Source organism: Canis lupus, chromosome 12, assembly GCF_048164855.1.
Source record: "Canis lupus baileyi chromosome 12, mCanLup2.hap1, whole genome shotgun sequence".
NCBI classification, from domain to species: domain Eukaryota; kingdom Metazoa; phylum Chordata; class Mammalia; order Carnivora; family Canidae; genus Canis; species Canis lupus.
Window position 1 is genome coordinate 4210167 of NC_132849.1, and position 12910 is coordinate 4223076.

The 12910-nt window shown below is 46.8% G+C and overlaps 2 protein-coding genes across 2 annotated transcripts; one reads left to right on the plus strand and one right to left on the minus strand.

Moving 5' to 3' along the window:
• Positions 1 to 1964: 1964 nt before the first annotated feature.
• OAZ3 (ornithine decarboxylase antizyme 3) lies at positions 1965 to 5371 on the minus strand (the record flags this gene model as incomplete). Its single annotated transcript, XM_072771332.1, is given in 6 exon segments — positions 1965 to 2212; positions 3137 to 3222; positions 3893 to 4068; positions 4778 to 4852; positions 4854 to 4914; positions 5199 to 5371. Coding segments are annotated over 6 exon segments (714 nt in total), but the record flags the coding sequence as incomplete, so codon positions are not given.
• A 2268-nt stretch (positions 5372 to 7639) lies between these two features.
• MRPL9 (mitochondrial ribosomal protein L9) lies at positions 7640 to 11972 on the plus strand. The gene is made up of 7 exons (XM_072769127.1): positions 7640 to 7798; positions 7971 to 8127; positions 8500 to 8624; positions 8841 to 8891; positions 10644 to 10745; positions 11239 to 11322; positions 11438 to 11972. The coding sequence occupies exons 1-7, from the start codon at positions 7679 to 7681 to the stop codon at positions 11570 to 11572; spliced, it is 774 nt and encodes a 257-aa protein (XP_072625228.1). The 5' UTR covers positions 7640 to 7678; the 3' UTR covers positions 11573 to 11972.
• Positions 11973 to 12910: the final 938 nt, after the last annotated feature.

Sequence of the window (12910 nt, forward strand, 5' to 3'; positions counted from 1 at the left end):
GATGGTAGGCCTATGGGTATCCTCTGAACATAAACCTGGTAGAATTTGTCACACACCTCACAGGGATGGCCCATCTTTGAAACAAGTGTCCCTTCCATGCACAGATCCTATCCTTTCCCTAAGTTACTTCAGAATTAACCATTCACTAAGAACCAGACCAATTTAGGTTTAGGTTATGTAAATAACCCATTGGGGTGCCTGGGTTGGCTCAGTCGGTTAAGTATTGGACTCTTGATTTCAGCTCAGCTCATGATCTCAGGGTTGTGAGATCAGGCTCAGCTGGAATTCTGCTTGAGATTCTCTCCATCTGCCCCTCCACCACCACCATGACACTACACCCCACCCCCACCCACATATGTGTATTTTCTCAAAATCTTACACACACACACACACACACACACACACACACACACACACAAACCCACCCAGACTAGATACTTGGAAGAAGAGGTCTGGGTTCTGGTGGATCTCCACTGTGAACTTACTCTTCAGGAACCATGTCCTCGTGTCCCCCACATTGTGGGCAGTACTGTGCAGCCAGTGAGAACTATGAGGTGACTTGGAAGTGGATATCAAAAGTGGCATAGTAATGTGGGTGGTGGATTAATGGCAAATGAACAGGGATGGCTTTTTAAGGACCAGTAAGGTGAATTGCAAAACTTAAAACTAGCACATAAGGATGCCTTGTGCAGTTTCTTTTTTTTTTTTTTTTTAAGATTTTTATTTATGACACAGAGAAAGAGAGAGGCAGAGGGAGAAGCAGGCTCCATGCAGGGAGCCCGATGTGGGAGTCAATCTGAGACTCCAGGATCATGCCCTGAGTCGAAGGCAGACGCTCAACCATTGAGCCACCCAGGCATGCCTGTGCAGGTTTTTTTTTTTTTTTTTTTAATTTTTATTTATTTATGAGAGTCACAGAGAGAGAGAGAGAGGCAGAGACACAGGCAGAGGGAGAAGCAGGCTCCATGCACCGGGAGCCCGATGTGGGATTCGATCCCGGGTCTCCAGGATCGCGCCCTGGGCCAAAGGCAGGCGCCAAACCGCTGCGCCACCCAGGGATCCCTGTGCAGGGTTTTAAATCTAGGAATTACACCTACCCATATACTGCATAGCAACTATGTTTTCCCATATTTTTCTATGGGAAAGAAAGGTTTTAGCAGAAAGGCTAAAGGAGCATCTCTGATGAGTAGCTTGTGAGGTCGTAGAAGAATCGGTGAAGGGCTGCCATTGGTCTGGCAGTGAACCCACCCCCCAAGCAGGCTCCACCTGAGGGGTTGGCACTGCTCAACAACCGGGTCATGAGGCCTGATAGTTGCCAGGTCCTTGGCCCCTTGGCATTCACCCTTAAGTAGACGATCCCTGATACAAATCATTCATAGGACTTGTTGCTCAGGGAAATGAGTGGGGCCTCATTCCTATTACTTCCTATTACTCTGCATACAAGTCTGTGCCTTTAATATGGCCTTTAGGTCTCGTCAGTTAACAGCCCAATCAGGCAGGTTCCTTATTCTTTCAACACAACCCTGTACTTGTCTGGGTTGCCCTCTTCTATGCTTTCTTATTTTGTCTGTTGAAATCCTCTCAAGCCAAAGCTGTGGGACTGTGGAATCTGGGTACCTTCTTGGGTTTCCTCCATGTCTAAAGTGGAGGAATTAGTACTTCTCTAATTTGAACTGAAATATATGGAAAAAAATCTTCCCAACAAGGCTTAAGTCTTTCTGAATTCCCTAGAGCCTGGTTTTTGCTCTTGGTAAGTGCTCAGTAAATGGTTAGGATAAGTAAATGGCTTTGGGAGTAGGGAGAAACACAAAGGAACCTAAAATCCTTGGCTCCCTTCTCCCTCTGGTTCAGGTCCCTCTGATTTTTTCCCCCCACTAAATATTTATCTTATTGTCAATTCAGCTCTATAAGGCTCTTTTTCAGCCAACCCCGTGCCTTTCCCCCTCCCAAGAAATCGTGAACACTTGAGGATTGCACTACCCTTTATTCTAGGATGGAAGGTATCCTAAGTCACATCCTGGTTCCCATTTATCAAGGCTCCCAGCCCCTCTCAGTAGGAATAAGCATGTTCAAGGAGGCTCACTGGGCAGGTGGCCAAGGTCCCTTTCAAGGGGATACACCATAAAGATGACATTGTCCCAGGGAGGGAGGGCAGGGTGATCTGGTCTGACCAACTCAAACCCCATGTAGCTGAAAGCCCGTAGCAGGGCACCTGTGAAAAGAGAAGAAAATTAGAACACTTTTGAGGCTCCATACAATGATTCCCCTAGATTTGGCTGCTTTCAAGAACGAGGGAGTGGCTGGGGGGAAGCCATGTAGTATAGGCATTAGGGTGATGTGGTATGGACTAGCAGACCTAGACTCCAGCCGTGGCTCTAACATTTACTTAGCTTTGTGACATTCTATAAGTTAACCTTCCTGAACTCCAGTTTTCTCATTTGTAAGATGGGAGTCATAGAACCTTCCTCACAGAACTTTAAATAAGCCGATGTTTATGAAGCCCAACATGATGGTGTAAGCTCCTGACCATCTACTGCCTTAATGACCAACAGAGTATGAGGGAATAGGTCATAGTTTCTGTAACATGTGCTCCAAGCATCTGGTTAAATATATTCCTACCCTCCTAGCCCTATGCCTCACACTGTCCATGTTTAACATGTTTGAGGTCCCTTCTATCCCACCAGTTACATGCCTTAATGGTTCTCTGTTAATTTCCCCACTGTTGGGATGCCTGGATGGCTTAGCGCTTTAGCACCTGCCTTTGGCCCAGGGTGTGATCTTGGAGTCCCAGGATCGAGTCCCGCATCAGGCTTCCTGCATGGAGCCTGTTTCTCCCTCTGCCTGTCTCTGCCTGCCCCTCTCTCTCTCTCATGAATAAATAAAATCTTAAAAAAAAAAAAAATCACCAGTGCTGCTTCAGTCTGGCTTCTGACCTCTACCTGCAGGGCCTTCCTCATAATCCCAGTGTAATTTGAATACACAAAAGTGCTAGGTGCCTTCATTTGGGGAGGGGGGCAGTTTAAATCCCTGAAATGCCTCTTCTCTTAAAGAGTGAGGAGAAAAGGGTCCTCTACAAAGGAAAAGTTGCTGTCAACTGCTTCAGCACCACAGGCCAGGAAGGACAGCCCATCCCCACCTCTGTCATTCCGGTTGTTTTGGAAGTTTACAAACACGGAGTCCACGTTGGTCTTCTCCTCCACATACTCCAGTGTTGCAGTCAAACTAGGGGCCAGAGGGAAGAATCACAGTGTTTAGTGAACTAAAAATCCAGACCCTTACTTGGAGTAGAAGAAATCTTATTGCTCAATGTTTTTTGACCTAAGCCAGGAAGTGAAAGTTGATGAACTTGCATTGATTTTTTTTTTTTCTCTGAAAGCCAAGGATTGCACACAATAGAACTGACACCCATGCCCCGCAAGGGGCCTGAGGAGAAGAAACTGCTCTATAAAGACAAACAGAAGGCGCACATCCTATTATTCAACTATTTATGGATCCTCACTTCTGTGTTTCTGAATCTGAGTCCAGCAGCCTCCTGTGGGCTGTTATTCCTGGAAGTCCAGATTCTCGCTTGGCTCACAGGCTTGTCTGCACACCACTTCAGTGGTATGAAAGTATCAACCCTCATAGGTTAACCTACCCACTACCTGATTATGACATAAAAGAAGGAAACCTGGGCAGCCCGGGTGGCTCAGCGGTTTCAGCCCAGGGTGTGATCCTGGAGACCTGGGATCTAGTCCCACTTCGGGTTCCCTACACGCAGCCTGCTTCTCCCTCTGCCTGTGTCTCTGCCTCTTTCTGTCTCTCATGAATAAATAAAATCTTAAAAAAAGAAAACCTCCTGCCTCTTCCTCTCTCACCCTCCTTCCCTGCTTTCCCTTCTGGGCTTAGTCACCTTTCCCGGTTGCCTTGATCCAAGGCCCGATATGGAATATCCAGGAAGAGTCGATGGTCACAGAGAAGACCGTGCCAATGGGTAGAGGTCTGGGGGGTGAGGCGGAAATGGAAGTCTAACTGCACTGGGTCCTGGTGGAGCAGAGGGTCAGTAGCCAGCACCGTCAGCTTCCCAACCTGGAAAAGAAAAAAGTAATAGTTTCCTATGCTCATCTCAAATTGCAGGCCAATTTGTGTCTGAGAAAGCAAATTGGCTGACAGGGAGCCTGGGAGAATTGGAGCCAAAGTCTTACTCTATCCCGTAATCCTAGGACCTAATTCTCTATGGTAGAGCTTTTCTTGATATCAAACAATCTAGAAAGGAGTCAGTGCAGTTGCAGTACCGCTGCCTGCTCACCTCACCTGAGGGATGCACCAACCCTTCAGAAACTTAAATCCGTTTATTCCTTAAGCAACATTGTGTCATTTGTTTACTGTCTCACTGATAATGCTCTTCCACTTCTTTCCGTTATAGGGGTTTTCTCTGAATTCTATTTCTCATTTAAAGTGCAGAGGTCACCCACAGGCATGTTACTGCAGTGTGATACAGGGGCAAGTTGAGTTCTGGGTTCTAGTTCCTGCTTAGCATCTAAGCAACTTTATGTCCCAGAAGTCTGCTCTGCTCTTTGTTCCCACTTCCTCTTTTCCTATTCTGTTTTTCGCCACCAGCTCTGTGACCTTGATTTAATATTTCTGGGTCAGAGTCCTTGTTTCTAAAGCAAGTAGCTATTATACATGAGTTCCAAGATCTACAATTTTCCAACTAGCTAATACCCCTTCTTCACAAGGTACTATTAACATTACGCCAGGGGTTCCCCAGCACGGCACCAGTACACAGTCCACTTACCGAGTATAATTCTTTAAACTGGTTGTGATCACCCTGCTCAGTGCTTCTGACCACCTGAAGGCCTGCTAGGGACTCAGGAGCACTGAAGGCAGGAACGGGGCCGGAGTGTCAAGTCCTCCCGTTCCTTATAAGTGATGCTGGTTGGAAAAAGAGCCCCAAGTTAGTTCCCTCTGCATCTGAGAAGAGAGGATCATAACTTCCAGGTACATAGGACTAGGATCTGGCACTGTCTTCTGTATCTTCTGTGAACCAGCCTGTTTCCATTCTCCCAGGCCAGCCAGATGGAATAATTTTAAAGTTCCATGCCAGCCTTCTATCCTATTTTGCTATTATCTCTTGCCACTTGGAAATTTCCTGCAAATTCTTTTATTTTTCCTGACAGTTTACATAAACAACTATAAGTAGAGATGAAAGTAAGTACCTTTTATAACAAGGCAGCATCTTCTCCCGGAGGGTGATCCGGTATTTGTAGCAGTAAAGGTAATAGGCGTATGGTGACCAGATCGGGTAGAGGTAGTTCCGTGTTTTTCCCCTCTTGATGTAAGAAAGGGAGAAGGCAGAGGGGCGTGACCTGTAACAAGGCAGTTTCTCAGTTCAGTGCCTCCCTGCGGCAAAGTGAGGTTCAGAAACGGGTGACAGAGGTTCAGGCAACCTGGTGTCATTGTGACCCAGTGGGCACTATGACATGGGCAAGGAGTCAGCCCTTAGGTCGCTTCAGGGCTCCACTCTGCTGCTCCCCTACCCCACCCAGCCCCCTTAACTAAGGCTCCTGTTCATCTAGTATGTATTTCATGGCTGTACTGCCATTAAAATACTTTACTTTCTGTACTGATTGTAAACAGCCCTGCCTGAGCACTTGTCAAGGGCACCCAACCTGGCCCCTTATTCTGGCACATGCATGCATGTGTGTGCGCACTATCGAGCAATACACACATACACCGTCCCACTTCAGCAACTAAATGGTTCGTGTCTGACACTGTAGATTTCCAAGGCCCTGATCCAATGTCTGATCTGATATGTTGGTTCCCAGTTCCTATCAATTTGATATTTTTATTACCATCCCTACCTTTAATAATCCAGGGGTGCTACACATCGTTGAATTATTTCATTGCCTTGTAAAGTAAGAATTGCAAACTAAAAGCCTCCAGGAGCCAGGACAGCTAATGAAAATTAGTAGAGCTCCTGGGTGGGGCTGTAGCAAAAGGGAAAGTTCATACCCTAAAAGAAGCTGACAACTCAGCTCCAACCAGTTGAAGAAATACACTCCGTGGTCCCAGTTTGTATAATTTTCAACATAAAATGGAAAGTTAAATTCCTCAAATTTTTTCACTAGTGGCTATTAACTCAAATCGATGAAAAAAAAAAAAAGCCAACATTTGTGAGCAAAATTTGATTCTGTGGTCACCAGTTTGAGGCCTCTGCATATTCATTCATCCATTCAACATATATTGAGGGCCCACTGAAAGCCAGACAGTATTCTAGGTGATCGGGATACACCAGTAAACAAAACAAAGATCCCTGCTTAATGGAACTTAGCTTTTAACAGAAGACAGGGGCACCTGGGTGGCTTAGTCAGTTAAACACCCAACTCTTGATTTTGGCTCAGGTCATGTAGCATGGGGCTCCCTGCTCAGTGGGAAGTCTGTCTGTCTCCCTCTCCCTCTCCCTGCTTACATGCTCTCTTTATTTATTTTTTTTACATGCTCTCTTTAATAAGTAAATCTTTAACAGTGAGAAGACAAACATAAACAATAAACAAAATTTAGTATGTTAGGTGATAACTGCTGTGGAGAAAAGAGCAGGATAAAGGAAGATCAGGAGTGTGAAGGGGTGGGGCAGGCTAGAGAAATAAATTGGGTGATCCAAAGAGAGAGACCTCATTGAAAAGGTGATGTTTAGTCAAAGGCTTGAGGGAGGTGAGGGAGTTTAGCCAAGCCAACATGGGGTGGAGGGGGGAGCATTCCATTCCTAAACTACAGCCAGTGCAAAAGTCCTGAGAAGAAAATGCCTGAGGTTTTCAAGAAATAGGCCATAGTGTAAGCTTTGAGAAAAGCAGATGAAGTCAGCTAATGGGCCAGATTAGGGAGGCCTTGTAAACGACTACGCAGCCCTTTTCTTTTACTGTAGGAGGGAAGTCACTGCAAAGTTTTGGGTAGAGGGATGACATGACCTGATGTATGCTGGATTTTTTGTTTTGTTTTGTTTTGTTTTAAAGATCCTGATTGTTGTGTTGTAAATAAACTGTGGAACACTAAGGCAGATTTGCCAAGAGTCTCCTGCAGTTATCCAGGAGAAAGACAGTGTCTCATTCCAGGCTAAAGCATTGGAAGTGGTGGGAAGTGGTTGGATTCTGGAAATAGTTTAAAGATAGAACCCCCCGAATTTCCTGGAGTCTGAGAACTGAAAGAATAGTTTCCATCATTGAGCTGGGAAGGCTGCAGGGGAGGCAGTTTGAGGCGGGGTATAGAGATGGGTTTAGTGTGAAGCATGTTAACTTTAAATTGTCCATCAGAGGGACGCCCCGGTGGCTCAGCGGTTGAACGTCTGCCTTCGGCTCAGGGCGTGATCGAGTCCCACGTGGGTCTCCCTGCACGGAGCCTGCTTCTCCCTCTGCCTGTCTCTGTCTGTGTCTGTGTGTGTGTCATGAATAAATAAGTACAATCTTAAAAAAAAAAAAAAAAAATCTAAAGGAAAAGTGAGAGAGGAGCTCCCGGAGAGGAGCGCGCGGCCTCAGCTTCCCGGGCTCCCCGCCCCGCCGTGAGGCTCAGGCCCCGTAGCTCGGGTCCGCCCCGCCCCGCCCCGCGCCCCGCCCCGCGCCCCGCCCCGCCCCGCGCCCCGCCCCGCCTCCCCCCCCCGCCGCCCGGGCAGCGCCGTGGCCTGTCGTGCGCCTGCGCCGGGAACATGGCGGCCGCCGCGGGGCTGTGGCTGCTGCTGCGCCGAGCGCCGCGTGGGCTGCTGCTCCCGAGACTCGCGGGGGCCGCCCCCGGCCCAGAGCGCGACTTCAGCCTCTCTCACAGCCGGGTGAGGGCCAGCTCTGAGCGGGGGCGGGTCCTCCCCTGGCCCGAATTTGTTCCGGGGGAGCGCGGGCTGGGGGTGGCGGGCGGCCCCCGGGAGCCCTGTGCTGGCGGGCCGAGGCCGGCAGCGGCGCCCCGGGGGACTCGCTCACGCCCGCTCGCCCGCTCCCCGCCGCCAGGGCACGGTCATCGTGGAGCGCTGGTGGCAGGTGCCGCTGGCCGGAGAGGGCCGGAAGCCGCGCCTGCACCGGCGACACCGGGTCTACAGGCTGGTGGAGGACACGAAGCACGGGCCCAGGGGCGGCCTGGAGCTCATCCTCACGCGGTCGGTGGAAGGTAAGGCCCGCCACACGCTCCTGCCGAGGCTGGCTGCTCAGCTGCTTTCGCCCTTTCTCTGTATTCGAGAAGCAGCAGCCGTCAGAGGCGCGCCATTGCCTTCCCGCGTCGAACAAGGACCGCGAATGCAGCGACGTCAGGAACGGTGTGCAGGGAGAGGGAGGCCGAAGGGCGCGTGCCACAGCCACGGAAGCCCTGGAGGGAACGGCTCTTCTTTGCAAAGGGAATTAGAAGTCTCTTAAGTGTTGTTCTTAGTGACTATTAACATTTTTTGTAGGAGGAATAAGCTCCGCGAGAGACTAAGAGACGTGCCTTTCTTTGATCATCTCCTTAGGCCCTCCTAAGTGCAATGTCTCATGTTCTCCTTGTCAGGACTTGGAGTCCGGGGTGACCTGGTCTCGGTGAAGAAATCTTTGGGCCGGAATCGACTACTACCTCAAGGTCTGGCTGTATATGCATCCCCTGAAAACAAGAAACTGTTTGAGGAGGAGAAATTGGTGAGCACAAAGGAAAGCAGAGGGACTTGGAGGAATAGAATCTTAAAATTTCTTCTAGCAACTTCCTTTCCTTTGCTGTCTAACTTAAAAATGAAGTGGGGATTACAAGAACAGGAATCCAGAAACCTGGCCTATGTCCAGCATAGTAAGAGTTCGATATTTATCATGGACTCATTTTTCTTTTTCTTTTTTTTTATCTTTAATTCCCTTTTCCAGCTAAGACAAGAAGGAAAATTAGAGAAAATACAGACCAGGACAGGTGAGATGGTGAGTAAAAACATAGAAAGTTGTTACTTATTTGTCACCTAAGGAATTACCAATTTCTTCCTGAGGCTCCTTGATTTCCTTGAAATCTCCTAATTGCAGACACAAATGTTGGAGAAAGGGGAAATGTCTGGCTGCCATAACTGGTATTGAGACCTCCTGGGAGGTCCTTACTCATTGGATGAAGTGCCCTAGCTTATTGAGGAAGGCGCCAGCCCAGTACCAGGGGATCCATGGAAGAGTATGAGATGAGGGCTCTGCCTCCGTGGGTATTTTCAGACAAGTGGCAGAGAACAGAGACATGTGAGAAAGTGATCAGTAACCTCAAGGCAGTATAAGAATGATGTGGACCAAAAAGGATTAGGGTGATTGGAGAGGGCTTCTTTTCAGATGGGATCGAATTGAGGGTTTAGTAGGCTTTCTATCTAGGAGGATAGAAAAGATATAAAGGTATTTGTTTCTTTTAAGATTTTATTTATTTATTCATGAGAGACACAGAGAGAGAGAGAGAGGCAGAGACAGGCAGAGGGAGAATCAGGCTCCATGCAGGGAGCCCAATGTGGGACTCCCAGGACCTCGGAATCATGCCTTAGGCCAAGGGCAGACACTCATCCACTGAGCCATCCAGGAGTCCCCAGGCATGTTTTTAACAAACATCTTCTAGCAAAAGCAGAAGACTTACACAGGGTAATATTATAAAACATATGGCTTACTTCATTCTGTAAACAGGGAGAAATTGTTAATGGGGTAGTGGTAGGATTGAAGGGCCAGAAGTACTGAGTTAATATGGTCTGTGAGGGGATCCCTGGGTGGCTCAGTGGTTTGGCACCTGCCTTCGGCCCAGGGCGTTATCCTGGAGTCCCGGGATCAAGTCCCACATCAGGCTCCCTGCATAGAGCCTGCTTCTCCCTCTGCCTGTGTCTCTGCCTTTCTCTCTGTGTGTGTCTGTCATGAATAAATCAATAAAATCTTTTAAAATATATATATATATATATATATTATATATATGATCTGTGAAAGTCATTCTAGCCTGGGACACCTGGGTGGTTCAGTCTAGTTAAACATCGACTCTTGATTTTGGCTCAGGTCATGATCTCAGGGTTGTGAGACTGAGCCCCACGTTGGGCTCTGTATTGAGTGTGGAGCCTGCTTAAGATTCTCTCTCCTTCTGCCCCCTCCCCACTCATACGCTCTCTTAAAAAAAAAAAAAAGAAGAAGAAGAAGAAGAAGAAAGTCAGTCTGTCTTGAGATATACCACTGATCCCCATTGACAAGTCTAACTTTAGGGTTTTTTTTTTTTTTTCTAAAATTTAATTTATTTCTTCATGAAAGATACAGAGAGACAGGCAGAGACATAAGCAAAGGGAGAAGCAGGCTCCCAGTGGGGAGCCTTATATGGGACTCAATCCTGGGACCCCAGGATCATGACCTGAGCCAAAGGCAGATGCTCAAACTGCGGAGCCACCCAGGTGCCCCGATAAGTCTAACTTTGACATGGTCTATCTCTCCTTGCTTAGGAACAACCAGGTATAACAGGGGGAACAACCTTCCCCTCTGCAGTATCACTAAAACATCTTTCTACAAAATCACCCCTGAGACAATAAGAATGTTCTGTCTTTCCCCTTCATCTTCTCGCCTATATGCTTGTGAGGCAGAAATTGTGCCGTTTCCTGAACTCAGACCTCGTGCCTCTTGCTAACAACATTATTCTTTGATCACAACTCTAACTTATGTCCCGTTTATAATTCCTGTCAGACAGTGAAATTTCTGAGAAGCTGTCACCTGGAGGTGGGGATGAAGAACAACATCAAATGGGAACTAAATCCCGAAATAGTTGCCCGCCATTTCTTCAAAAATGTGAGTGTTCCCAAATACCACTATACCTCAGAGGGTAGAAGCTACCCCTGGGAAGGAGGCCCAGGATTGATCCTTTGTTAGGGAAGGCTGGAGTTAGGGAAAGTGTTGGTTGGTGGCAGGGGTTGTGGGAGGGAAATGGCTAAGGGTTAAGGATGATCAGAATTTGAAGACTGACAGGAAAAGATGGTATCATTTATTTCCTCTCTAGCTAGGGAAAACCTAGGAAATGTGACTCACTGAGTAGTTTATACTTTTGTGGATGAAGTGATTTTGGTCTCAAGACCTGTTTCTCTCAGTGAATCTTCTTCCCTCTCTGAGAAATTAGGACTTTCTCTACCACTATCCATGGAGGTCTCTGCCCTCCCATAGGATCAGCCAGGGTAAACTCTTCAGTTTTATTCATTCCTATACAGGAAATTCCAGAACCTTCTTTGAGGTTGCCTACAATTGCATTAATGTAAACAGAGCTCCTTTTGGTTATGACCTTTTGCAGCTTGGTGTTGTGGTCGCCCCACATGCATTAAAGTTACCAGAAGAGCCCATCACACGGTGGGGCGAGTACTGGTGTGAGGTGACGGTGAGTGTGTCACATACTGTCTCCTTTCTCTGGCTGGGTAAAAAGCTGGGATTGGGTGGTAGTAGTTCTTATCTGCCCAGCTGACCTCTGAGGATTCCTGTCATTTTGTGTACAGGTAAATGGACTTGACACTGTGAGAGTACCTATGTCTGTGGTGAAGTTTGAGAGGCCCAAGACCAAAAGATACAAGTACTGGTTAGCTCAGCAAGCTGCCAAGGGAATGGCCCCCACCAACTCCCAGACGATCTGAACCTTCTCTCCCTCAAAAGCAGAAGAACAGATTCAGAGGAGCAGTGGAGCAACAGTGGGCCAGCGCCCTGTTACCACTCTCAGCTCTGACCAAATAATGAAATGTTAGCATATGGGGACATCAGCCTAAACTGCGTGTACACATTGAACCCTCTGTATATCCCACCCCCGACTTTGACCGTTAGCACATCAGGCCTTCCTGGGACGGTCTTACTCAAGGAGTACCAGGTTGTAGATTTGATAAGCTGAATATTAATAGATGAAATAGTCTAGATCCTGTTGAGCCTGGAATTTGTTGGAACAAATGGAAGAGCTAGCTACTGTCTCTAGTACCGGTCTCATTCTCATATAAACTGAACATTTGTATCTCAAGAGGAAATAAAGAGGTTGTGTTCTTTTTATTTTTCGTATTTTTTTTTTATGGCAGTGATACAGTATGTACTATAGTTAATTTTATGCAGTTATGATTTAATACTGCACCTTCATGTTTACATTTCCCTCAACTGCAAACGGTGCTATGTATGGTTAAGTGTTCGTGTACATGTTTTAATGAATTTTAACTTTTTAATTTTTTTTTAAAGATTTATTTATTTATTTATTTATTTATTCATGATAGACATAGAGAGAGAGAGTGAGAGGCAGAGACACAGGCAGAGGGAGAAGAAGCAGGCCCCATGCTGGGAGCCCGACGCGGGACTTGATCCCGGGACTCCAGGATCGCGCCCTGGGCCAAAGGCAGGCGCCAAACCACTGAGCCACTAAAACTTTTTAAGTTTTTTTGGTTGTAGTATACTTCAATCAAAGTATGTTACATTAGTACATTACATGTTACATTAGTCTCAGGTGTAGGCATAGTGATTGGATAATTCTGTATGTTATGCCTTGCTTACCACAAGTATAGCTGCCCTTTGTCACCATGTAACACTATTACAATACCATTGACTATAGAGGTGGTGTTCTTTTTAGATGTTGTTTACCAGTCTTGAGTAGACTGGAGATAGGACCTCCAAGTGGGTTGTCCTCTTGAGCTATTGGGGTTTGGTGCAGAAAGGGAGAATGCATTTGTAGGCTACATCCCATGGGTGCTGTGGGCAATGTACTTAAGTGGATATGTCTTTGGTCTTAAGAATTATTTTTGTTAGGTATATTGATAAAGGCATGAATGGACAATGGATTCTACTTTTCTAAAGGGATCCAAATAAGGCCTAAGGATAATTGTTGGAGAAAATGAAACTAAGATGAAAGAAATTTAAGGAGAACTCTGTTTTGTTTCTATGACCAGCTCCTGAAATTATTAAAAAGATGATCCCTTAGTTTCTAGACTAGGGTTAAGACCTAC

Bases quoted from the DNA above. Each gene is read 5' to 3' on its own strand.
- MRPL9 (XM_072769127.1), top strand. From the start codon at position 7,679: ATGGCGGCCGCCGCGGGGCTGTGGCTGCTGCTGCGCCGAGCGCCGCGT. The intron at 8,625-8,840 runs GTGAGCACAAAG...TCCCTTTTCCAG, and splicing joins TGTTTGAGGAGGAGAAATTG to CTAAGACAAGAAGGAAAATT. The intron at 8,892-10,643 runs GTGAGTAAAAAC...AATTCCTGTCAG, and splicing joins AGACCAGGACAGGTGAGATG to ACAGTGAAATTTCTGAGAAG.